The following is a 27287-nucleotide window of genomic DNA, read 5'->3' on the forward strand; positions in this document are numbered from 1 at the left end:
GTATTGTTTATATCAAAATTAGCAGGGGTGGAGGACATCCTAAAGTTGATTCTTTGACATTTTAAACCTGCAGAAATAGCCATCTTTATTTTTCTTTGTATGAAATTAATGCATTTTAAAAAAATAGCCATGTGTTCTTGGCCTTAGCCTCCTGGATTATCCTTTACTTGGGAGATAGTAGTACATGTTTTATTAAAACAAAAGCATTTTCAATAAACAAAGCATTTACCCTAGCATCTGCTTAAAAGAATAATGAGAAAAGTATCCAAATTTAATAATGACATGAACATTTTTTATTTTTTTGGGGGGGCTACATAAGGTAGTGTGAAGCCTACCCTTTCAGATCAGAAATTATTTTTGGCCTCTGGAAACTTGGCCCATCTCCTCTTAGACCAGCGTGCAGCTGCCGGGCTAACCTGGCTCTTCCAGGATTGCTGCCCGCTCTCTGCCTGTTCATCACTAGAGCATTTACCCTGGCTGCTCACCTGCCTGCATGGGAGCCGGCCAAGCCCGAACGCTTTCCTGACCTGTCTGAGCAGCCATCTGGAAGGGGGCAGATGCCATTATTCAAAAGTAATTTGGTAGATGGGTCCAGGGGCGTTAAAAGCTCCCACCAGGAGCGTAGACCCTGCCGCGTGGTTGGTAAAACACCTGTCCTTGAAGCAAATGCGGCTGTCTCCTGTCTCGGGCAGCGAGCATATGGTCTGTGTGACACGCGGAGAGAAATACCACGGCCATTTTTCAGCTGCTCCCAAAGGGGAGGCACCTTGACTAATGGGGGTCCTCTCCTCACTACGTCTAGCTCCACACAAAGGGAGATGTCTTCCCATCTCCCGGGAGTGTTTTACATTGGCAAGTATTTCACAAAGGGAGGGGAAAAAAATAAATAAGGAAGACAAAAAGTAAAAGCAAATACAGTATGTTGGAGGAGAGATTGTCAGTCCCATGTCTTAAATACTGGGGGAAAAGCTGGTCCTTCCCGCATGGCACCGATGGCCCTCTCGGAGCATGAGGTGGAGCAGGAAATTCGATCTCCAGCCCTGCTTTCCTCCCTTCTTTTCCTGTGGTACCTGTGGATGTGTCTGCTAATGGTGGCGGCGGTGACGGTTGTTGACTGGACGCTGGTTTGATACTGCCAAATCCTTACACACAGGTCACCATCTGCTTGGTGGTGAAAGGCAGTTGAAAGGCTCTGTGTAGCCCATTAACAAATTCTTCTGCTGTCCAGACCTCTGAAGTATTTTAAAAGCATTGTTTAAAAGCTCAAGCACTTTTTTTTTTTTTTTTTTTGCTTGGTTGGTCTTTTCTGCTTCACAGCCCATGTTTTGTTTCTTGTCTCATGGCAATGAATTAACTGTAAGTACGAGTGACAGCCTGGGGAAATGGTAGAAGGCTGGGGTCATGCAGGGTGTGGCCTTTGTAGGAAAGATGAGACTCCTTCCTGAGAAGCTCTCGTGAAGTTGGCTTTAGAATATTTACCAACTACCTGTCTCACAGGCAACAGCAGGATTTGGCCCTGTCTTTTTATAGTGAGCAATGGGATGTAAAAGCACTGATTTCAGTGGAGTTATTAACTGATAGTGGTGCAACAGAAACACCACTTGCACTAAATGTTATGGAGAGATGACAACCAACATACGGAACAGATCTGTTTCTCAGGGATGTCTCAGGCAGTGGAGGTAGCCAGTCTGTCCGTGCTGCTTTGGACCATCTGAGTTTCCCTGGAGAATTTAGATTTCCATCTAAGTTGCATTTGCATTCAGTTTTTATTCATATTGGCTTGGAATATGTTTGACATCTTTTTTTTTTTGTCTTTTTTTTTTTCCTGCAGTAATAGTAAAAATCTGTTTTTCTTCCCTAACTATGTGCAGGCTGGCATGGCTTTGACTTACGATCCAACAGCTGCTATACAGAATGGGTAAGGAATGCATGTTTTCTTATGCCTTTTAAAAAATTGTTTTGAATGCCATCTTCTGTTTTCTCTCTTTGTGGTGAAACTTATTCAGAAGCAAATTCATTCAGTCATATTTTGACTGAAGCATATAATGTTATATTGTCAAGTTTTTCTTTTAGTTTCCCTTTTGTTTTTATGCCCTCTTGATTGTAATATCCATTTGAATGGGAAGTTGTTTTTCCTAATAGTTTCCATCTCTATTTGGCAAATGCTAGTGGATGTTTTTTTAATCTCTCTCTGTCATGAAATGGAAACCAGTAAAATTTCCCTTTACTGACTTTGCTTTTGTTAAAATAATCATTGAAGATTCCAGCATATTTTGGATAATAGAGCTGTTACTTCATCTGGGGTTCTCTCTACAGGCTGTCTGGCTTCCATGGCATTGTCTGAATAGAAATGCCAAATAGGGAGAAAGCCTTAAATTAGTGTGTAAGCAGATGGGATTTAGGGGTAAAATTCTGAGCAACACTCTTCTTCACTTCTCAACTACGGTTTGCTGACACAAAGAATTGTAACTTTTTTCCAAATTTAGCAGAGAAGTTACATCATCATACCTGCCTGATTATATTTCCAATTATTTCATGAGCTAGAAAAACAGAGCCTTAAAATCTAGCTATCCTTTTAGATAGGTTAACAATAAGCAGGGGGTTTGTCCCTGAACTCTTTCACAGTCACTCTGATCAGAGAGATGTTTGATATGATTATGAAATTCATGCATACTCCCATCTGCACTCTCCAGCTGAAAAGGAGAATGTATTGATATTGACGAGAATGGGTTTATTTGTTAAGTATTTGTTATGGCATTGCTAGTTGAAGCATTTAGGAAAAAACTAACATTCCCTGTAGTTTAAAAAAATATATCAGTAATAATAGTATATTTTGCTTAATTGTCCTTTACAAACAGTAGTTATTTAGGACTTGTGATATTCCCATGTTGCGGAGGAAGCAGCCACATCAGAGCAACTCAGAAAAAAAGAGGGTTTTGCGTAGTTGTGGTTTCAGAATCCTCTGGTTCTGTTTCCCTGTTCTGACCTCCCAAAACAGTCTTTCTCCTCTATCATCATACTTTTCAGTTGGTAACACATTATAGGCGATAAATAAAACCATCACTACTTCATAATTCACCAGTGTTTCATCCAGACAACTGGCTTTTATTTCAAAGGAATTGCTGCGTATCAGTTGGGTGAATGTTTTGGACGCCGTAATACGAATGATCCTTTGAGATTAATATCATTTTACTTCAATAATATTTTATTTTTTTTTAGTTATGAAAGTTATCTCAGAATCAGACATGATTTGTATCAGAGAGTATCTGTGCTGCGCAGGTGTTCAGGCTGCTCGGGTGGTTTGGTCACTCAATTGTTTGAATACATTGTCAGTGATCATTGGGAAAAGAAATAGTATCCAATGGAGAATTTCAGCTGTGCAGTTTTCAAAATGTTCCTTTATTTGTAAAGCATGAAATAAACTACAGTACTGGATATCTCTCTAAGAGTGACAATTAATTACTGCTTTAACGTATCTCTTCTTTCTAGAGTGTCAAAATATTTTCAATTTCAGCAGGACAAAACCATCTCATTCAAAATGTTCTTATGGTGAGATCCTGATTGCATGCAGTATCATGAAGAGAAGCTCTTACTATGCAGAAAAATCAATTTGTCCACCAAAAGTTACGCAACTGCTGTTCCTTTGATTGCATCTTTAAAATGCTGTTAACTGAGGATCACTGGGACCCTTTGGTTACACAGTTTTTTAGCTCCCCAGGTATTCACTTAATAGTGTCTACACATCATGCAGTTATAAATTTTTACTATTTTCCATAAGCCTCTTTACTTGCAACTACAATAAAAAACTAGCTCATGGGTTTTATTTCAACAAAGCTTGGGAGCACCTTGATGCTTTGTTTCTAAATTGTGCAAATGCGATTTGTTGCTCACTGACATAAGACACGGGTATCATAGCAGGTGTGTGGCCATGGTGAAAGAGAGTTACAGGCTCTTAAGCACTATGAAGTAAAACAGGTTAACGTGATTGTCAGTGAAGGGCCATTGGACAAATGTATTGCTCCTCCTCACAGCGAGGACGGTCTGGATGTGAGCACCCTTGTGTTGATGGTGTGCCCGTACCCGCCCTGTGGGTAAAATGCTGCATAATACTTTGGTGGTATGGTGGACCAAGCCGTTAAGGTTTTCATGGAGCAATGTTACCCAAAGGTCTTTAAAACAAAGACCGCTTCCTTGTAGCAGGCCTGTTCGGTACAGCAGTCAGGTTAAGAGGGTGTTGACCTGGCACGCATCTCACGACTTGTTGGTGTGCTGCGATAAGCATGAGTTGCTCAGTCCTTTGGGTGCCCACCAGTGTGGAGCTTGGTGAACTGAGGATGGATTTGGGAAATGTAAAGACACCCAAGCCAAGGTGAAGATTCAGGTGAGGTATGAATTACCAATAAAACCTAAAAAGAAAGATTGACTGCATGTGCTGATGTCTATTAGAGTCCTTCACAGGGTTGATAGATGCATTTTGATGCATGTAAATTGCTAAGTCCGCACAGGATTATATGGAGGATGGAAGCCTACCAGAGAGACATGTCTCTGTAGGTGTCATGGGGTGGTATTTGAAATTTGCAATTCCTTAAGAGGTGTAGATTATATTAGGGTTTGGGTTGGGGCATAATCAAACCTCAGGGAAGAATCTGGACTCTTGTATGTTGTCCAGATGAACTGGTGGGTTCTCGTTGCTCATGGTGTAGTACTATCACTTTTATTACTGTATAACTGCATATTTGCCTTGAAAATCTATAGCAGGAATAAAACAAAAGAGAGTGAGAAAGAGGCTTTCACTAGAAATAGCTAAGATTTTTTCCCCACAAAGGAACAGATAATTTTCTTCTGAGTCTATTATGTTGTAAAGCTTTATTCTCCATTTCATTATATTGTTTTTATGCCCATGTAACTCTGTTTAAGCATCCAGTGGAGTTACATCAGCGTAGAACTGGTATAATGGAGTGGAGAATCCAGCCCGTAGTGTACCATAGCGTTGCAGTATGAGTTACTGAGGACGTGGTAACCACACACTTCAGTAGATAAGCTCTTTTCCCCTGCCAATCTCTCTGCCTTTTTTGTTTCATAATCAGCCTTTTCTGGATGGCGTTTACAAAGGTACTCAGGTTTTATTTTGGGGAGTAATGTGCCTGTTGTAATATGCTATTGATTTTTCAATTTGTGGTATTAATATTGTTTTAGTGGTTTAATGCACTCACACAATGAACAAAATAGAGCCCTTGTACTTGCAGTGTAAGGATGCTCATTTAAAATGTTCCCGAGGCTTGAGTCCTCCTGGCCATTTGACTAAGATTGCGATGTACTGTATCAGTTTAATATCTGATATCTGGGGGACTATACTGCGCATTTGCTGGCCAATGGGCTCAATATTCAGATAGGTCTTTTTCGTCTCAAACATCTGACTGTGTGGCTTATTGCAACAGAAAATTGCTGCCTTGATAACGCTTGGTAATACTCTTACATTATGTGAGCCCCAGGATACTATTTATGAATCTAACTTTTTCAGTACTGCCCGCAGGCATGAGGCATGAGCAAATGGTGTTTATTGCAGTGCAAATAGGATCTTGCTCTTGTGCAGATTATGTGTGGAAGCTTGCACATTCCCCCATAGGATGGGAACCATATGGATTTTTTTTTTTCTATTTTTTGGCAGGGAAATAGCGACCAGACGCTACAGATAATACAGTCCCCAAATGCGAAGGGAGGGTTGATGTAGGAGAGGGGAGTATGTGCTTTGTCTGTTAAGCAACAGAAACTGTTCTTAAAGCATTGCCTGTGCGTGCCTGACAATTTACTGGGAACCTGGTTCTTTTTAGCGTCTCTTAAAACATTTTCTTTTGAGCCGTTTATAAACCCGTCTTCAGGAGCGTCCGGGAACATCTCTTTGCCTCCTCTTGATGAGTTTTCCCTGTGCTTATGGAAGCTGGGGATGCTGAAAAGGTCCACTTTTAGTACAAGGACAATTTCCATTTTGGCTCGCCCCTGCCACCTGCTTTTCTCTGCTTTTGCTTCTAGCATTGCAATTGCAGCTCAGGAGCAGGGACACTGGCTCGTGCCTGCAAAAGCTGCGCGGGCCAACGTAAGGGTGCGAACTGCATTTGCGGAAAATGCAGCTAAGCCTTTTGGAGAGCTCTCCTTAGAGCCCACAGGTCAGCTACCACAAAGCCTACAGCTCTCCAAGTACCGTACCAAATACTGGACATTTTAATACCAGGAAACTTGGGGGCATAATTGAATATAGCTAAAATGAGTCAAAGTCAGTATACTTCTTTCCACTTCTCTTTCTGGTGTACATATTCTGATGACTGAGAATCCCGTATTCACTTGGACGGACTTAAAACATGCATTTTCCACCTCATTTCACCTCTCCCTGAGCCTGAAGGAAAAAAAAAAAAAAAAGGGAAAGCCTAAGATTGAATATGGCAAGGTCAGCAGCTGCACATCTTGTCGGAATGCTGTAGGGTTTACACCAGAACAGGCCACGCTTGCATTTGCACTCCTCCTGTCTTTTATTAGGTCCCGGGCATGTCACTTATGCCAATTACATATTGGGACATTAGCCTATTTGTATGAAAAGGGAATTTGGGATGATGCTTCCGTGTCCCATGGGCGAGAGCATGTTGAGCTCTCTTGGCGAGCGGGACCTGCTGGGGTGGTGCGTGGCTCTAACACTATGGTAGGTTGAGCATCCCACACCCTGGGGGGGTGGCTCCGCTTGGGTCTGTCCCCAGCAAGGACACCCCTGTGCTCACCATACCACTGTACTTCACGCATGGCAGAGATACCCACATCCTTTTTTTAGATCCCCTTGGGCACAAGTGACACTGTGGCAGGAAGACAAGCCTTTGTCTCTGGGTGTAAGGGATTCCTGATTGCAAAATGTTTGACCTACAGCCTATCCTAGTGACTCAGATTGTTAAACTTGATTTATTATTATTAAAATTGAAACATACAGACTGGGTTTTCTCACATTGTCATTTGCTGCCTCAGATTTCCTTTCTTTCTCTTCTTTGAAGCTCTGGTGCATGAATTTTCACAATATAGCTGAGTGTCCTGATAGTATGTTTTATTTGATGCTTATTTGAGAGCATTCCAAACTGCGACAGATAAATGGTATTGGCAGGGGTGTTGGAAGGGTTGTATTTTTCACATTACCAGAATGTATATTCTACAAGCTTATGTACTATTCAGATAACTGCATCTCTAAGCTGAAACAGAAATGGTTAGCTGTCTGTCAAGTTCTTGGCTTAGCACACGTTTTCTGTAAATTTGGTAGCATTGCTGGGATTTATTGGAGAGTTTATTCCAAAGAGTCAGCAGTACTTCTGAATGAAAAGTTGTTTGTCCCCTGCACTTGTCTTTATCCGAGCAGTTCATGTGCGATATGAGTGCAGCATCAGTGCTGGGCTGATGGACAAAATGAGAACAGAATGAACAAAAGCATGTTGTTTTCTCGAAAGACTTTTGTTTTTATACTGTCCTTCAGTTCAAGAAGCTTATATTTATTTGCATTATATATTTAACCTATAGAGTGGATTCTATCAGTCTGCCATTGAGTGTTTTCATTTGCCACATGCAGAATTTCGTAGGCCATCCACTTAGCAAGAGCATAGCCGACGTGATTTCTGGTTAACCTTGATCTGGGAGAAGACCGCTGTATCAGGACTTAGATAACATATGCATCGTGCTAATGCCGTAGATGAACCCGGCTAGTGCTGTAAAAATCCTTTCCTTCCCAATGTTGTATGAACTTAATGTTTGATACAAGCAGTGGGACACAAATGCCTCTAAGTTCTCATAATAGGATATATATAAAATTGGGCAAAGACACAGTTTTAAAATAGTCTCTGTGCGAGCATTGTGAGGACAGATAAATGTTCCTAAAATAGCAATATATTTCTATTAAACAAAAAATCACTCAGACGCCACCTGCTGCTTTTGGCATTTTAAAATCTTATTTGGAATAGAGAGAACAAATGATTGCTTCTCCGTCTCCCTCTCCCCTCCTAACTTCAAATGTTTCGGCCCAACCTTCAAAGACGGCAGCCTGTTTTTCCGAGGCTATTGGTTGGATGAAGTCAGTGGTTATTTGAGCCTGCATCCAGAATGAATGCATCCAGTCTGAACTAGACTGATTAGTACTAAATCCAGGATGCCAGGGCGATCAGGAAATAGAGCACTTGTTTAAACACCAGTAATGATTTTTTTGTTGCATGGCTCTCATGGAAAGCTACTGTTGATTGCCTCAGCACGGGGAGAAAAAAAAAAAAAAAAAACAACATAAAAAGGCAGGGAGTGTAATCCACTTCACTGTTACAGAGAGAGCATATGTGCAAAATCTTCTGTTACTCGTAAGATTGGTGCACACTATATGAGAGGGATCTGCACGGGGTTTAAATCGGACAAGAGAACACAGAAAAGGAGCGTTTCTCTCTCTCGGAGTTCAAATTGTCAGCATTTTGACAGCTGTAAGACCACAAACATTATTTTTTTGAGCAATTTTATTTTTCTGGCTTACAGTTAAAACTGAAAAAGGGGCAAATGCAAAAATCTTTACAAGCACACACATATTAAGTACTTACACAATCCACCGGTAATGATATTTTCCAAGTGATAATTTTATCAATAATCATTAACCCACAGGGAAGGAGAAGAAATATAACATTTATTACCATCAAGCGAGCGATAGTGCAAGTTTTGTTCATAGCATGCAACAGTGGAAATAAAAACAACTAAATCTGAGATTCTTAGTGCTGCCTGGGGCATTTAGACTCATAATTTGTGATATATTTCACCAGAAGGTGGGTTTTTTGCTCTCTGCCTAGATGAATATGAAAATTTCAGCCAGAGTTTTTGTAGCCATCTCTTAATAAAATAATTCAGGCATGTATATTGAGTGTGTTATTCTCGGCACTGAAGCATTAAGATCTGAAAAGAAAACAGTACCCCATGTAAAAATGAAATCAGTAATATTGTCTTCGATACCGCATAAGAAATTTCCTTCCACTAGCTAGCACTCTGGAAAATCAGCTGTCTTTGCATTTCAGATAATTACTTCTTGTATCATGAAGTTCTATATTTGTGCTAGTTGAAGTGAAAAAAATATGCTTTGTGTAAATATTCCTCCTCCTTTCCATTTTCAAGATCTGTTCACTGGAGCCATCACATCTTCTTTATTGTGGTTTTGGAAATAGATGGACATAATTACCTGTGTAGACTCTCTTTGTCTTTGCCCGGGAGGCAGTGAATTAGTCAGTCAGAGCCTCGCCGTCTAAAGGTTCAAAATATCTCGCTTTTGTTCTTTGTTTGCAGATTTTATTCCTCACCGTACAGTATTCCAACAAACCGCATGATTCCACAGACATCAATCACGCCATTCATTGCTGCTTCCCCTGTCTCTACATATCAGGTATGTCAGATTTGCGCTTGTCTACTATGTTTCCCAGTTAATTATGTTTTGGATGTGGATGAAGGCAGAGTGTAAACCACAGAAAATTGTGTGAGTGCTTGCGCTCTTGAGTCACACTTTAAACAAAAGGCTTTCTAGTAGTATTCAGGTATCATTTGGAGTACATTTTGAAGTGTTTCCTGCATTCCTTACGCTAGCAATTAAAGCCACGGTAATTTTTTCTTATTTCAATCAGCTCCTCTAGTAAACAGCATTTTGCTTCATTTCCAGTTGACAACAGCAGAAGTTTGTCATTATTGAAATGTTTTGTTATTTTGGCTCCCTTTCATTTAGCCAAAAGTTTTTTTTAAATTACTTTTTTTTTAATGTTAACTGCATCGTATTTTGACCTTTTGACCTCAGCTGTATTTGCTCCAGTAACAGCATTCTTTGAAAGTGCTCATTTTTATCCAATAATCCCTGACAAAGCAAGTTACTTGAGGATAACTGTCCTCATATCCTTCTTTAGTCTCCCACACATTTTATCGTTCAGAATTTCTCTTTTCAACATATCCCTCGCAGGTCTCCACTGGGAAATTATTGCCATGCTCTGGCTTTCTGAGGTGGAAGTCAAAACCAGGTTGTATAGTTTTATTATTAGCCATTCTCTGGGAACGTATCACTTCACTCTGAAGCTGGTCATTGGCTATACATTTTCCCACTTCAGTTATTTCTGTCCATAGCATCGGTGTCCTTCCAATCCTGAGTCCTACCTGAGATAAGCTCACCAAACTTGCAAAGCTGCGTGGTGGGTTGTTCTTAATGTTAGGGTTGGTTTGTTGGGAAGTTTGGGGTTTTTTTTTTGAGATGGTATGCTACTGCTTTCAGGTAATTCTGGGAGTTTGTGCTTACACTTACTGTGTTTTAAACTTGATCTTCAAAGATAAAGGATTCTTGTCATTTTCTTCGACTTTTGTGTTATTTAATTTTAGATGGCTACCTAACAGTTGCCAAACAAAAGTTGGAAATTTCAGTAAATGGCAACGCCAAAGAAACGTCAGCGCCAGACACATACGAGTGCAGCTCCCGCGCACTTTTCTCAGTAGCAAAGCTGGCTTAAGAGTCGTACCTCCTCCCTCTTATTCAGCACACTGAATTCAGGCCATCCACTTATTCCCATCACTGCTTCACAGGTCACAGTTTCTCCCTTTTCCCCTCCTGACTTGAATCATTGCATCAGTTTGATGCGTTTGCACCAAAACCATTGAGTTTTGTTTTGGTTTTTTTTTTTTTTTCTAACCCATGTCATTCTTCGTAGACAGTTTGCAGTGTAAGCCCAAAGGTGTTTTCCCTGGCGCGGAGGAGGAACTGCAAGGGTGCAAGAGTGGGAGCAATGAACAGCAACAAGCTGTGTCAGCTCTAATATATTTTAACTAGTGGGGATTCACAACAGAAAATTTTGTAGTAGAGGTATGTTTGCATGTGTGTGCGCTGGTTTTGGTTCTAAAGATGTTTCACCGAACTTGCTTTTCAACAAAAAATCTACTTTGATAAACTTCAACAAGTATTGAGGCACACAATTATACAATGAATTCTCACCACTTGCTTCATGAATAAAATCACAGGGCGTCTGGAGAATTGGGACCTTGTCGTTTTCTCCTAGTCATCCCTGCTCATGCTCAGTCTGAGATGCCACGTGCCCATCTCTGTGAGCTTGGGGACAGCTGGTGAGTTACCCACTGGTGGCTGTAGCACAGCTGTATTGTGTTGTGGTGCCCAGACTGATGCAAAAGGAAGCTGGCATACACAGGTTTGGGGGTTGAGTCTGAGTTATGACGGCATGTAGGCCATTCGTGCTTAGCACAAGAGGGAATTATGGCTCAGAAATGCCCCAACAAATGCACAAGAACTCTGCAATGCATTTAATTCTTGGTAAAATTGCTATATCCGTGGAATCTGTTACAAGCCAGTCATAAGGCAGAACAACAAAGACAGACTTTGGTGAGGCATATAGAGTTCTGGTGGGAACAGACCCCATGATGCCCAAGGTAAGAGAGAGACATCTTAAGCCAGCTTTGCCATGGAAGCTCGCAGTTAGAATAAGCTTCAAAAACACTGAATTAGATCTGCAGTTCTTAGTGAAAACAGAATAAGTCATTCTGGGATCTCTGAAAATGTTATACCTTTGGAAGTTCATACAGATACTTTTGAAAATAAACTTTGAACATTTTATGGTTCCTGCACTGTCGGTTGGATGACATGTTCATGGTTATATTGATGGATGAAAGCAAACAATACAAATGAAAAAATAGGACAACATGGAATATTGCAGACTGCTTTATGAGATAAAACAGTGTGAACCATAGAAGTGGTGCAATTGCTTAGACTTCTGACTTTGGTAGAAAACATTATCAAATGAAATCTGAAAGCTTCTTCCTTTGTCAATAACTTTATGAAGCATAAATGATTTTGCGTTGAGTTACATGACTTAAATCTTTTGTGAAAATGAGCTCCGTAGTTGTAACAGAAAGAATATTTCCAAGTAAATCTTTGAGTTCTGTTTTAAACTTTTCTGTGCTAATTAAAATATTTGATATGCAGGTCCAGAGTACTTCATGGATGCCTCATCCGCCATATGTTATGCAACCAACAGTAAGTGAATACTTACTTATATGCAGCTATAAGTGCTTACACTGTAGCCTTGCCCTGCTTGTCAGCCACATTAAAGTCCTAGGTCATGTAAGAGCAGCCAGCTGCTCCCTTTGGCAAAAGCCCTCCGCCATAAAGATGCTGCTTCTTTAAGGAGCACCATTTGTTTTGGTGAAAAGGGGAGGATGGGTGATATGTTATCTAATTGCATTGATTATACAAGAATAACAAGCTCTAAAGTGTTGCTTCTGAAGTTTTGCTTTAGGGACTGCAGGATAACTGCATTCCTGAATACTTTGAATTGCCAGGATCAACACATGTTACCCCTCCCTTATATGCTTATCCATCAAAAATGTCCTTTGTAGTTGTATATACTTTAAAGGATCCTCAGTGCCTCAGTAATGCATTTCAAGTACTGGAAAAGGGTAAAGCACAGCTGCCTTACAGAGTCTCTGCCAAATCTGAATCTGCTTTATGATTTGATCAGTCAACTCTTTTTTTTTTTTTTTTCCCCTGAGTAAATTCTCATCTTTCGTCAATTTATAACTGCTACTTAAAGCTGCATTCCACTTCTACCAATATCCATAAGAAGCAGTGCAGGTGATTTTTGTTTACCTCACAGAAGAGTTTTGATGCACTTTGCCTAAATATTAGCGATATACTAGAAGGAAGCAACATACCGAATCCCACTACGTACAAATTACTTTAGTTTTGTTTCCTACCTTTAATCTGTTTCTCAGGTATGGATCCACGTAACAATGTCATTAATCAAAATTCAGATGGGTACTCCACATCAGCATCAATACATTGATTTATATGAGGAGGGTAGATTTGAAATGAAGGTGTATAGTTTAGGATTGTTTGTTATTCATATTTGTGTTCAAATATTTTGGCTTCGTAATAGAGCAACTTCTGGTGGGATATAGTTATGCTACATACCCGTTTAGTAGCATAGGACTCTTACTGCGATTTGAAGCCCCCTTCCACATCCCTCAACTCTTTGGAGACAAGTTCTTCGGTTTTCTCGCACCAAGCAATGACCGTAGTGCGGGACTGACTGTCTCCTGGAAGCCCAGTTCCTACTGCTGCAGTGCTGCGCCTCTCTCCAGACTGTGGTGGAAGTTTCTATCTCAATAGAGTAAAGCTACTGCTGTGTTCCTTGTAGGCAGACAAGCTATATCAAATAAACTCACTGTTAAAATCAACCTTGTATATTGGGATTTAATTGCAGACCACAAGAAATTTTAGATGTGTGTATACGATGAGTTACCAGACTTGTGGAAGCCAAAGGATCTCTGACCCTTGCAGAAAGACTCCCTTTTTAAAAGGAAAACCTAAGCACTTTACTAGTTCTTGTGTATATGTGTGTTTGAGTTCTATTTGATAATGTTCAGCAAAACATTTTTCTGCAGTACTAGGAGAGGTATTTTGGTGTGGTAATTGGATGTATTTACTCCTTGGTAAACAGCTGTGAAGAGAAAAGTAACTTTTATAGTGAGTGAGTGGTACCCTCAATATGCCGAGTTAAATGCGTTTTCATTGCCAGCAAGTGAGTTGTGTCCATGAAAGGATGCGTGCTTGTAGGTGGGAAAGCAGAGGGACAGTGGATAAGTGGTGTAACGTTTCAGTTCCAGTGTCATTGCCATCGTGGGTTACCTCCATGTGTTGTCTGTAGCAATCCCAGTCTCTTCGCTGAAAGATTTTTCCCGTGCGTTTCCAAGATTATGTTCTTAAATAAATGGACGTGAGGCATTTAGTACTGAAGAAGTATAGAAGCAAAAAGGCAGAGCTCCCATTCCCCAGGTTTCATTCAGAGACGAATTCTTTATTAGAAATGTCCGTGAAGTTGTCAGAGAATTACTACACAGAGGACCCAAGAGACATCAGAATTAATGGCTTGTTTTGAAAGAAAATAAAGAATCTGTGTCCATTGTAAGTTTGCTGTAGTTTCATGCCTAATTATAGGCTCTATTCAAGGCAACTCCATAGCTTAAAAAAAACAAGAAACGATTACGATAAAGTTGGCAGAATTTAAGATGTGAGTTTTGGTAACCCCGTGAGCTGATGAAATTGGGAACTTTCTAATTTGGTTCACTTTTTGTTTCTTCTTGTAACTTAGTTTGCCATGTTATTATCTAAATTGCCACCACTTTACTTCATAATATTTTATGAGATGATTGATTGTGGCACGTGATGTCCCACTGGAAAGCAGCGCAGATAAATATTAAATTCCCTTTGCCCCAGGAAGGAGAACACTTTGTTAAGCCTCTATTATTCTTTGTGAGTAGAGATGAACTCATACAGAAAGCACAGTTTGAATTGCTCCAGTACTGGTGGTTAAATCTTTGTTTTGATTATAAGCATCCACTAAATCATGTTACTGGATGATTAGCTTTTCATTTCCGACAGCAAGTCCTGCTTGATACTTATGTATAATTTAACACCGCGTAGTGTCCCTCATGACAGAAAAACAGGCAGGACCGTGCTGTGGAGGAGACAAAGGAGGTTTTTCATTCAGCGTGCTGCGCACAGACAGGACAGTTTTCTCCCAGGCTGGCAAGCTTGCCGACGGGAGGGAAGAGCTGTGCCACACGGCGCGACCACCCCGTGTCTGCCTGCCTCTGCTCTGCCCGCCCGTCTCGTCTCCTTCGCCACCTGCCCGCCCGTCTCGTTTAGGTACCGCGCTCTTTCTTCAGCGATAGCCCTGCAGTAGGCTGGCCTGCCAGATGTGTTGCTCATTTATTTCCCTTTATACATCTATTTTAGCCACATTTTCCTAATGTGTGCCTTCTGTAGCCATTTACTCGGTGGATTAAAAATCCCCACTATAGTAAAAGATTTGATCTCCAGCTCCTTCTGTAGCTTTTTCACTACAACCAGATAAACCTGTAACCCCAACAAATAACAATAACATATATATTAACTGGAAAATATTTACATATATTGCTTTTAATTCCCCGACCTTATTTGTTTTCTTACTTTTGTGATCTCCTTAAAAGCAGATAACAACCAAAATTACATTCTATGAGAAAAAAACAGTTAGAATTTTTTTTTTCCTACTGGGAAAAAAGTCAGATGGGCAATCAAGTCAAGGACTCTGCAGATATATCATAATTTACTCATGATTTTCCCTGTAACTTTTAACCTTGGTATCGTAGGTTGGTGCCAATGACCAACTGCAAATAACAGTTTTAAAGGGTTTTTATTTTTTTGTTATCAGTGATTTTTGCTAGCCTTATACTAAAAGCCATGGAACATTAATATCAAATAGATTGAGGTAGCATTGCTATTTCAGAATAAACAGTATTAAAAATATTCTTCTGCTGGCATAGTAGGGTCAGATGTGAAAACCGCTCAAATCTTTGTGCGTGCACAAGTCGCAGACCGGGGTTTTGGAAAACAGGGTTCCCGAATCATGTGAACATGATGAAAAATTTGCCTTGAGGCTCATGTGTGACCCAGACACTTTTGAAAACTGTACCCTTCGTAAATGGAGCCTTCACCACTTTTGACCATATTGACTGGACTGTGTCCAAGTAAGAATGCCTCAAATTTGCCAGTTTTGTTGCTTTGCCGCGTGCCCTGGTCCCTGTCACTAGCAGTAATGGAAGACAAGCTCCAGAAGAGTAATGACAGTGTGGGGTTGAACTCCTATTGGCATAACATTTAATGCACTGATGGCAGTCTGGGCTCTGTTTTGTTAACTATGGCTTTCAAAGTACAGTGCTCACTCATCCCTACTTGAAACAAGTCTTGTATTTCATTACTGCCTCAGGATAAGGGTAGATGGATAGCGATGACAGAATCAAAACATAAATGGGATAAGAGTTATTCTGGGGATTTATAACATTTGCCGTATTAGTATGTTTTTCCTGTAGTCCCCGAAGGCTGTCTGACGGTTCGGGGAAAACTTTGAAAAACATGTTGTTTAAAGTCAATTCACATATAGATAATCTTCATTTTTATTAACGATGACGTTTGCGTAAAACTTTTTTTTATTCAAATCTTTACGACAAACAATACATGTACTTTCCCGCTCTAAAGGCAAATTTTTTTAGTTAACCAACAGAAATGCTCTACCTTAATACTGTAGATGCACACTGGTTTTACACTTACTGTCTTTTATTTGCAAGTAAAACTGTGTAACCGTACACAATCACTGTGTATGCACAGATAGATGTTCTTGTCAGTCTGGAATAGTTTCTGCATAATGGCTGCAGAAGGAATATGCCAGTGGCAACACGAAGGGTGCAAGCAGAGCAGCACATGGAAAAACCTACTATTGATAATGATAAAGTGCGCTGGGGAGAACTTCTCTTCTGAACATTTCTCAAGCCCTTACAGCCCTTTTAGAAAGGTCAATGTCTTAGCAGACGCCCTTATTCTTTCTTTCTGTTTTCCTTCCTCTGGTCCATGGCTGAATGTAATCTGTCTGTCTTTAAAAGCAGCAACAAAAAAGTTTCTTATTTCATAAGCAGTGTAAAACCCCTACTTTGGTGAGAAGTGAGGCTAAGGACTCCGGATTCTTGCCTTTTGATTGCTGTGCGTGAATGTAGCATAAAAAGTACAAACTGTCCAACTGAAATAGATCAGTTTTCATTTTCTCACTAGCAACTCTGTTGTTTTGGATAATACCCAAAATACCACAGCAGTTTCAGTGTTTTGATTCCTACGCTCTCGAACAAAGAAGTTCCTTGTGCTGCGTTCAGTGTCCCTCTCCCGAGATGGCTTTCTCTACCTCCCGGTTGTTGCTCTACCTTTTCAGCAAGTAGGGCCGGGAGTCCATCTTGTATTTCCATGCTCGAGTGTAAGGGAGCAAAGTGTGTCCTCTGCAGACAGTTGAGTCCTGCCTCCAAGATGAAATGTGAGAGTTCGGCCTGCTGGTATGAAAAGTAAACAGGAAATAATCCTTAGAAATTGGAATCTCCAGCTAGTCTTTTAACTTTTAGCTGTGTATTTTTAAGAGGTCCTTTGAACGTGAACTTACTTGAACTTTTAAGGCGAAAGAGTTTAGAGGTTGAAATAACTAACCAAATACCAATGCCAAAGTTCTGCTGAACAATTTTAATTCCAGTGTTTCCCGAGGCAGAAAACCAAGGACCGCCAATGCTATAACTCTGACAATCAAGACAGTAATTGGCAATGTTCCTTTGGGACAGGCAGGCTCGCATGAGGTCATTTCTGCCTGCCTCTCACCCAACACCCATCGTACATGGATGTCGCCTCAGTGCTACTAAATGGGTAATTTCAGACTCAGCTGAGCACATGCTTAGCGACCCTCTTTAGTGCCAGATGCTGTTGTGTTGAAGAGAGTACCCAAGGCACAAAAGCAGTGCCCAAGCTCAACGAACCCATGCCTCTAAAAGGAAATAGGTGTAAACGATTCGCCCAAGTTACATCTTGTACTCAAGCGTAGGGGTTTGTACGTTTGATCATACAGCTCTTTTGGAATCTTGTCCAAGTATTGCTGCAGTCATTTGTTCTGCTGTTGTAGAAATTGTTATGAATTAATATGAATGGCAGAAAAAGATATATCCAAGCTAGATTTCCAACCCCTTTTGACACTCTGCTAGAGCCCCCTAGTGAAACTGGACATTTTTTGTGGTGGCAGCAAGACACACCACATATGGATTCACTTAGAAAACATGGATGGGAGAACCACAAACGTTTCCAGTAGACAGGCCCTTGCATTTGAAGAATTTGTGCTTTGCTGGTTTATCCTAAAAAAAAGCTTAAGACTTTTAGTAAAATTTTCTCTTCTTACAAATATTCTACAGATCGTGTGAATGCTAAATGGATAAACCAGCAGTCTAAGATTTTTTTAAAGACATTTACATTAGTGAAAATATATGTATCTTTTATACAAATCTATAAACGTAAATGGAAAAGATATTTGGAAAAGAAGGCGGCTGACACTAAATTTGAAAGGTACCCCAGAGATTTTGAAGCCAGGAAATTCTGGTTGAGGTTATGGAATATTGATTTCTTTTTAACTGAAAAGATTCAACCTGAACCGTCAACCTTCATTGTCAAGAGAAATCTTAACACAACATCTGTTTAAAAGCAGTAAGTTTTATCAGAGGGGGCTATTTTTTTTTAAAAAGATAGTTATTAATCAATAAACACTAGAGTACCTTCTGTGGAAAAATGTAGTGCTTTTTTAAAAAAATCAATCTCTAATTTTGTACAAAGCCTGCAGTCTGTTTTAACTTTTCCAACTTCATGTACATCAACTAGGGCTGAAAATCACTAATACTTTATTTATTTCATATCATATGTGAACATCTCTGGATGCATATAGATTTGCATTTACATCAAGTTTTAAATTTACACCAAGTCCAAAACCTGAGCATGAACTGTAACGTTCATATGTCATGTTTGCCATTTTGAGCAAAAATTCCTCATTTTTTGAACACTGGTCAAGTTAGTTATTGTCCATGTGGTAGATTAATAAGTAGGCAGAATGTGATAGCATTAGGCGAGAGTGACGGACTGCGTAAGCACATGGTAGTAATTATAGGCCAAGAGTTAGATTAATGAGCGTGCAGAAAGTAATGGGCTCAGCAGAGTGGTGAATTAGGTAAGCATGTGATATAAATTTGTCAGATGATTTCTCAGTTTAGCTCACCTCAAATATTTTGCCATGTGTATTGCATTATGGTTACACATGCATATGTGTGCTGTGAACTAGACGCATGTAATACATGTATCTAACAGTCCTCTCAAATTTATCCTCCATCATGAACCATCTCTTATTTTTTGCCTAGTAATGTCCATTGTCTTGTGGTTGATGCTAATATCCCACCTCTGCAGCGAGAGCTCTGCTACATCTGGCTTATCAGACGATACTCGTGTAGTAAGCGGGATACAAGCCCGCTTGCAACACAGATGGTCGTGTACTGCAGTTGCCGAACGTGCAAGTTCTGTGAGGGTGGAAAGGAAAGGCAACAATTTTCATCTGCCACAGGCAGCAAAAAGCTTTGAATAAGCTCTGTGCTCCTGGAGCACAGAGGTTTCACACTAGTTGGTGACAAGGCTGGGAATGATCTACTGTGGGTGCCTGCTGCACACAGTGGTGGGTCCCTTTCCCATGACGGAGACGTGGTTCTTGTTTCCATAGTGCAGTTAAGGATAGAAGATGTTGCTGCAGGACAGTTCTCCAGCAGAAAGGGACCTGGATCTCCTTTTGGCTTCCCAAACCCCATTCCTGCACTGCAGAAAATCAGCGTTTCCATTACGGATGAGGCAATGGGCAGCTTTGGAGAAGGAAACAGCCCTGTGAACCCAGAAAAGCGTTAATGAGGAACAGTTGTGTTAGACAACTAGACTAATGCCAGGGCAGCACTGTAACTGGGGGGACTCCAAAATAAGAATTATAAAGACTGGCACAACCTAAGTTGTAAATGTGAATTCCTACGAGTCAAGTTTTAGGTTATTGACAAGATGTCCTTTTATATATACAACTGAGTAGGAAGGGGTTATGTAAGAATCAAGGTGTAAATGGAAAAGTTCATTATTGTATTATTATTTTTAAAAATACTGTATTCATGTGGGGTTTTGTCCCAGTGGATTCAACTGTTATTGGAAGCAAATTCCAAATTCATGCATACTTGTTCAGCTATAAATGTAACGTATAGCTATATTCATCCTTCTTGGAGCTCCTTTTTGACCTGAGCCTGCCTTTCCTCACACTGGTTTCAAAGGATGCACATAGACTTAGAGCACTTAGGGACAGATACTTTTTCTTCTGCCACTGATCTGTTGTGTGACCTTGGAGAAAACAGCTTTGTTCTCAGCCTCAGTTTCTCATTTGTCTTTTTTTGAATCTCATCTATTTAGATTTAAAAAATGTCATACCACTAAATAGCTTTTACTAGATGTTTGTGAAAAGTCTGGTGGAACAAGGGCCTATCTTGACTGATGCCTCTAAACACAGCCTCACAGTGATACTATTAACATTTAGGGTTTCCCTGTTAAATATTAAAATAAGCCTGTCCCAGCTACAAAGGGACATATTGGATCTCATTTTTACCAGTATAAAGCAAGAGTTAACTTTGCTTAAGAAAATTGAATTGCATAGGTGTGAAACAGTGAGAATGAGAAGAGAATCACGCCTGCAGCACTAAGTTGATGAAGAAGACTCTGGCACCTTCCTAATCCTTAGAACAAAAGCACCTCCATAAATTACCATTATGTTATGCAAGTGTATTCAAGGACCAATTTACATAAGTGGGGGAAACTAGCTAATCTATATATTACTTATGATTACATCATGATTTATCTGGTGCAGGAGTTGTGTAAAAATTATAATAATGTACTCTAAAGACTTAGTGGCCAGTTTATGAGGGTCAGGATTCCTGTTTTATCCAGGAACCATGGTATATAATCCCTTCCAAAACCTGATTAAATAGTTTGATTTTTTGCCTCTTGGTAATCCTATTGGGAGGCTTGTTTCAGAACACCTTTGCTCTGAGGCTTAGCACTGCATTTTTAATTTCCAACTTAAAGGTACTCGTATTCATTTTACATCCATCTGTCCTTGGTCAAACATTCTCTCCTACCTTCAGTAACTCTTCGCTGAGGGAACTGGAGTTGTTTAGCGTGGAGAAAAGGGGGCTCAGGGGAGACTTTATCACTGTTACAACTATCTCAAAGGAGGTTGCAGAGAGGTGGACCTGTTCTGTCAAGTCACAGGTGACAGAACAAGAGGAAATGGCTTCAAGTTACACCAAGGGAAGTTTAGATTGGCTATTAGGAAGAATTTCTTTACTGAAAGGGTCATCAGGCATTGGAATTCATTACCCAGGGCAGTGGTGGAGTCACCATCCCTGGAGGTATTTAAGGGTCGTGTAGATATAGCGCGCTCAGGGACATGGTTTAGTGGTGGGCTTGTCAGTGTTAGGTTAATGATTGGACTAGATGATCTTACAGGTCTTTTCCGATCTAGGAGATTCTGTGATTCTGTGATTCTGCTTTCTGGATGTTCATCACATTAATTTATAGACAAAAATCTTACCTGCGTCTTCAATTTCTAGGCTGTGTCAACATCACTATGCATTTGCAGTAACTTAGGGATTTTGCACTTCTGGCTGCAACAGTGACCCTTCTTTGGATCTGTTCCACTTTAAATTCGTTTTTCTGGGACAGCTGATGCTCACAGTATTCCGGCCTTTTGTACAATAGCATTAATACTTCCTTCTCTTCGCTGGGAGTACTTTGCTGTATTGTAAAAGAACATCTTTTTTCGCTTGTGCACATGACCTTGGCATTGCAGTCATCCTATAATTCACTAATATACTTAGGTTTTCTCCTTCCGGGTTTCCAGAGAATGCTCCTATGTTATAAAGAAACCACATATTAGCCTAATTGTCTTCATGAATTTCTGCCTCGATCTGTTTAATCCAGCTCTTCCTGTATGGTACTTCAATCTGCCACTTTACTGAATGTGCCTCACAACTTTGTAATTGTCTTATCTCAATAATCTTATTATTTGAGGGCATTGTTAAAAATATTGGATGAGAACAATCCTTATGGAGATTTTAGTGACCCTTCCACTGAAGCAGTATAGCTTGTCTTTTAGCACAACCTGTTGTCATTTCCTCTTTCGTTAATTCTTTATCATGCCCAAAGTTTAGTAATTTCTGATGTAGCAGTGCCTGAAATACTTTATTGACCTTCAGAGAGCTTAGATCTGCTGCATGTCCCTTGTCTAGAAAATAGGACATTTTATTTTAAAAAATGAGGTTAGCTAGCTCTGTCTTTGGTGTTTCTATGTTCTGTCTTCATTAATATCCTTTAGTCCCAGCCACTGGACCTGTGCTTATGTGTAGCAGCTCTTCCATTGCTCTGCAATAGAGGTGATCTAGTTCTGGTTCCTCATTTCGCTTGCACCTGCATCTTAAGTTCAGTGACTTCTTTGTTTTTTCATCTCTTTTGACTGTATTCATTCTTCTGCCCAAACTGTCATTCTCAGAAAGCTGCCTCTGTCCATGATGACTCATGGGGAAAATTGAGTCAGTGTCCTTATCCTGTTGGGGCTATTTCTAAAGTACCTTCAATGTATACCCCATCCTCACTGCATAGGGAGCCCAACTGAGTTCTGTCCTGGTTTTTCATTTATCTATGTGAGAAAACTTTTGTTAGGTGCTTGAATATCATTTGCAAAATCTCATATGGACTTTTAGCAAATTTTACTTCTGGCCTCTAGATGTAGCTTTCTTTGTCTTTTTTTTTTTTGCCTTTTGTGTTCATTCCTGATATACTTATTGACGCGTCTGAGTAAGTGGCTGAATAATTAACACCTCCTCGACTGTAACTGGTGAAGTATCTTAATAACATAATTATTTTAAAATTATTTTTGCAGAGACAGTGCTAACTTTTTTTTTTTTATATCAATGTATAAATATACACTGTGATTTGACATCCTGGAAGTTAGAAATGTCCAAGATATCATAAGTAATAGCTTATTATTGAATGTAGTCAGGTCTAACAGTATTTTTACTCTATTAGATAAAATGCTGTCTTTTCAGTTCAAATGTCTTTATAAAGAATGTAATATTGACCTAAGCTTTGCAGCACAGAGGCAAATCTAGATCAAATCATGTGTGTCTTTCCTGAACTGATTTCAGTCACACTGAATTGCTTAATTGCCGTTTTCAGGTTGTAACCTTGTGGCCTTATTTTCCTCTCAAACTGGTGTAAATTAGGAATAAATCCATTCCAAGTCCATGCATTCAACAGTGTGTGCCAAAAAACTTCTTGTTGTGAATCAGTGGTATCTGCAACATTGTTGAGAGCACGGTTTCAACCTCTTTCTTGCATGATTGCAAAAGTAAATAGTGAAATATAATAGTAGAAATACTGAACATTCTTTGACTGTTTCATAGTGGATTGATGAAGAATGAGTTGTGTAACGCAGTGACAGATCAACAGAGTCTGAAGAATTTTGAAGGAGTGCCGAGTTGTTATTTAGTGAAACCACTGAACGGTTATTTTTTGGAATACCTGCCAAAGAGAGATGCACTTCCAGCAGGGTAGGTTTTCTTATCAAATGGCCTATTGTTAAAAGGAAGGTGGAAATTAGGGGTTGAAACTCCACTTCTAACTGTGGTTTAAATGCAATTTGTTATTTCTTATTACCGACTACAGCCTTGAGCATACCTAGTTAAAGGATGTCTGCTGAACAGCCTTCCCACTCCATGCCTTTTAAATAAGTTACCTGGGAGATTTTGTAACGTCGCTGCAGGCCTTGTTGCCCAGGAGAACCCCCGTCTAACATCCATCCCAAATCCCAGGTGTAGCTCTTCACCACTGCGTTCTTCAGAGCGAGCAATCAAGTGGAAGTTACCTTTTCTCTACGCACTGCAAAGCACACACACATCCCAAAGCAGGAAGACAATTGGGTTCCTCATTATCAGATGTCTACTTCTGCCTCCTAAAAAGCTGTGTAACTCCCGGTAAAAAAAAAACCACCACGTGCAGAGTCCTCATCCAAGGCTCGGTCCAGGATAACTTGGATGATTTCTTCAGCTCCAAGCTGAGGGTCACAGGGTTCACACCCTGCTACTGATCTCCGTGGTGGGACAAGAGGGTTGCATATGATTCACACAGCAAACAGCCTGCTTTCAAACAGCCTTTGTACTTTTCCAGTAAGGCAATCTGTAAATCATTATGCACCCCCTCTTTGCCCAATCCACACAGGATGTGAGTCTGTGTCAGCTCCCAGCTTGATAGCCTTCCTCTTAAGCACGATCAATAAAGATCTCCTGCTTGCAGCTTTGGAAATTACTAGTCTATTGCCTGCCTCTAGCCAACAGGGTGGGCGTCACATTCACAGATGTCCCACATGTGACGGGGTTGAGGCTAGAGGCATATTTTCCGTTGGCAGGTAGAGAGAGAGACCTGCCATTGTAAAGCTGGTCCATCCACACTGCCGCAAGTGGCCTTGGCTAACCCCGGGTTCCGGTGGGCAAGGAGCACCAGCACTGTTTCAGGAAAAACATGGTTGTATGCACCCCACCACTGACATTTCTTCCTGCTGGCAGGGCATGTCATTTCTGTGGAAAGGAGAGGATTGCTCTAGGTGGACTTGTATTAAATGGGGATGAAGTGTTTGATGCAATGAGCATTTCCTGGTGCTTGTCACAAGTCTTACTTCAGGGAGAGGAGGGGGTGGACATTTGTCAGGAGGGGTTTGAGTGTTTCTGATAGACAGGCAGATGCAGCAGCCTTTCTCCCCGATTCATGTCTGTAGAAGTAGCAAAGCTATATTAGCTCCCTCACTAACTCCCACTCCAAGTTCAGCAAGCAAAGCCACTCATCATGACAGCTAAAGCTGTGACAGGCCACGTCTTCCCCCAGGAACAGCACAGGAATAACAAGAATTTGAAGGGAAAGACCTGTGCAATTCTCCTGGTTTCATGCTGCTTTCTACAGACAGTAACACCCAGGTCACGTCTTCAACCTCCGCTTGATATCCAATTTTATAACATTTGAGCCTAAATCTTCGCAGATGTTCAACACCTTGGGCATATTGGTTTTAACGGGAGGTGACTATAGAGCCAATTTTGGGCAGTTGCTTAGGCAGGGTGATGGGGGGAAAATGGTCTTTGAAAGGTAGTCTTGGTACTGTTGCTGCTGCCAAGAGAGTTTGGGCTCAGTGCTCAGATTTGGACTCCCAACAGCAAACCGGCCTTCAATCCATGCCAGTGTTCATGGTACAGGCAGGTGTGACTTTCCTGGAGTAGCTCCCAGGACCTCCATACTAGTTTTGCCCTTTCCACTTTCCAGGTAGCAAAACCAGATCATTTATTCTTGGTTGACAAAGTTCAGTTTTGGCTATAACACTGAGAAACCTTTTGCTGGAACTGCATAGGTGATGTGCACATCTCTGAGTACTCCAGTGGACAGTAACCACAGATGTTTCCACAGGGATAATATAAATAGGTCAGTGTATGTAACTGCCGTCCTTTTGGAAAAAAAAATATTGGAGGTGTTTGTGCTATAAGCTGGCTGAGCTCATTGTAAAGATTTTGCAATAGATCTTGAGGAGTTTCGAGTACCATAATCTAAGAGAACTTCCTCGTGTGGGGACTGGATGTTCAGCTGGGTTCATTTGTCATTCTTCCTGGTGTTTTATATGCCATTCAAATCTGTCTTCCAGATAACAATCAGTGATACAGGTCATGGCTTTGAGAGCGTGGGCTATCGTGATTAGCCGTGCTCTGTTTGTGATGATATCTGCTTGCCTCCCCAATATGCGATGTACTCAAATGCTCTCTGAGCCTCTTTTCATCATTTTGGTCACCAGACAAGCAAAGGAGTAAGTAGGAGCATGCCGTGAATCTGTTGTGTCAAGTATGAGACTGTGCCTTGCTCTTTCCTTTCATCTTCTTGGCTAAGATGGGACAATATGTAACTGGGTATTATGCCATATTTATTCTTCTTCTCACAGAAGAAAAGGCTATGTTAACTCTTTTATGCTGGCAAAATTCTTTTGGATAAATAGAAGTGATGGAACTCTTTGAAGTTAATAATTCCAACACCCAGTATAAGTCCTAGGCACGTCACAGGCATTGCTTTTGTACGTTATATGTTCTAAAGGACAATAGTTTTGCTCAAATGTGGTGGTTTCCCTCTGAGAAGTATTTTCTCTATTTCAAAGAATACTATCTATCATTATGACATGCTCCAAAGTGGGAGCCCAAGCCAAGCGACAGCAGAATCATCAGAAGGTTAGAATGCGTGGCAGACAGAGGCTTAAACGTCCCAAAAGAGTCTTCTGTCAGGCACCCATTTTTACCCTAGATATCATCGGTTAATTAGTTGCTGTGAAGTCAGTGCACACTAATGTGAAATTGTTTAGCTTCGCTGTGAGTGAGTCCATTTTGCTGACTTCTGACTTAGGAACTACAGTAAACCTCATGAGCTGCAGCGAGCTGTTCCGGCCGTCTGCGGTGATCTGCTCAGACCTTGAAGCAGCTGACCCATAGGTATACCCAAATAGCAAGTCTATAGCAAATACGCCTGATCAGAAGTGAAAAGATGAATCATCATCTCTAAAATACGGGACAGTTGCCAGCAAGTTTTAAAATTTTCTCTGCAGAGTTCAGGGACTTGGAATGCAACTTCCTAAAAGTGATGAATCAGTTCTGATGATTGATATAAGGCTCTAATTTTCCTGAAGGTTTTCAAAGGCTTCTGAAATGTTTCTGAAATAGTCCAGTAATTGGTGTTGTACAATATTAAAAATCCTGCCAAGCCGTTTAATTAAATGCACCCATAGTTGCTTCTCAAAACTGAAATTAACTACTTGGTTTGACAGATTGTGAGCCCTCTTACGCAGGTGGGTAATTCAAGCTCCACAAGTAGTTTTGGTCACCTAGTTTCTCACTTCAGTGGATCAGCAATTGAATCATTTCCTCTTAATGGGTGACTTGACTAAGTGGTTTGAAAGTAATTAGCAAACCCAGTGGATCTGATATTGAAGTGTCTGATCAGCATCTTATCAGGAACTACTTATTTCCTGTGGGAAACTGCAGTCCGCTTCTCAACAAATTCAGAAGGCAACTTGTTGCTCCTTCTTCTAAGGAAGCTAATCAAGGAATGGTTGCACCATCCCAGGCATGTCTTGCCTTGTGATGAAGTGATCCCAGCTGATTTTAAAGGCATTTTCAGAAAGTCTATTCTTTATTAGTATTGGATGTTTTATTTGGTCACTTTCAAGAAAGCAGTAATTGACTTCTTATAGACGCAGACTATTTTTTATCCGCTAATACATTTTAATCTTGGTGCACAGCTATTAATGGGATATGCTTCCACTCCAGAGCAATTCAGATTGATTTTGTTTCTACTTCAGAAATATATTACAGTAGACCCACAGTATATAAAAGTGCTCAGTGTGGTGAGATGAACTAGCCTTACAGTACATGCGGCTCCTAATGGGAGCTCAGTACATTTAGAGAAGAAGTGGTGATTGATTGCCTGGTGCTCGGGATAATTGATATGGCACTGAGTTAGTCAGATGCTTTCAGCTCCATCAAAATCACACATGACATTGCTCCGGTGCCTCTTAATATTGACTGGGCAGTTCATATGATAAAATCAGCATGTTTTGGAGGAGACTTCCAGACCTGAGTGAATCTTCCTTCAGCATCAGTTACATTCTTTCCAGAAAGGCTTCCTGCCTGGAGTAGCATTACTCCTCCGCTGGAAATTTTTTAAAAGGATGTTCTCA

At 40.5% G+C, this 27287-nt stretch overlaps 1 protein-coding gene across 2 annotated transcripts in view; it reads left to right on the forward strand.

Annotated features, from left to right (window-relative positions):
- The window catches only part of RBMS3 (RNA binding motif single stranded interacting protein 3), a gene marked incomplete at its 3' end in the record, with an annotated part of 459009 nt that overhangs the window by 379517 nt on the left and 52205 nt on the right, over nucleotides 1–27287 (forward strand). For both annotated transcript variants that reach the window (XM_082479353.1, XM_082479354.1), the window contains exons 8-10: nucleotides 1872–1918; nucleotides 9328–9424; nucleotides 12005–12055. In XM_082479353.1, the coding sequence (XP_082335479.1) occupies nucleotides 1872–1918; nucleotides 9328–9424; nucleotides 12005–12055 (195 nt within the window). The remainder of the gene's footprint in view (nucleotides 1–1871; nucleotides 1919–9327; nucleotides 9425–12004; nucleotides 12056–27287) is intronic.

Source organism: Vanellus vanellus (assembly GCF_965231255.1).
Source record: "Vanellus vanellus genome assembly, chromosome: 2".
Taxonomy (NCBI): Eukaryota; Metazoa; Chordata; class Aves; order Charadriiformes; family Charadriidae; genus Vanellus; species Vanellus vanellus.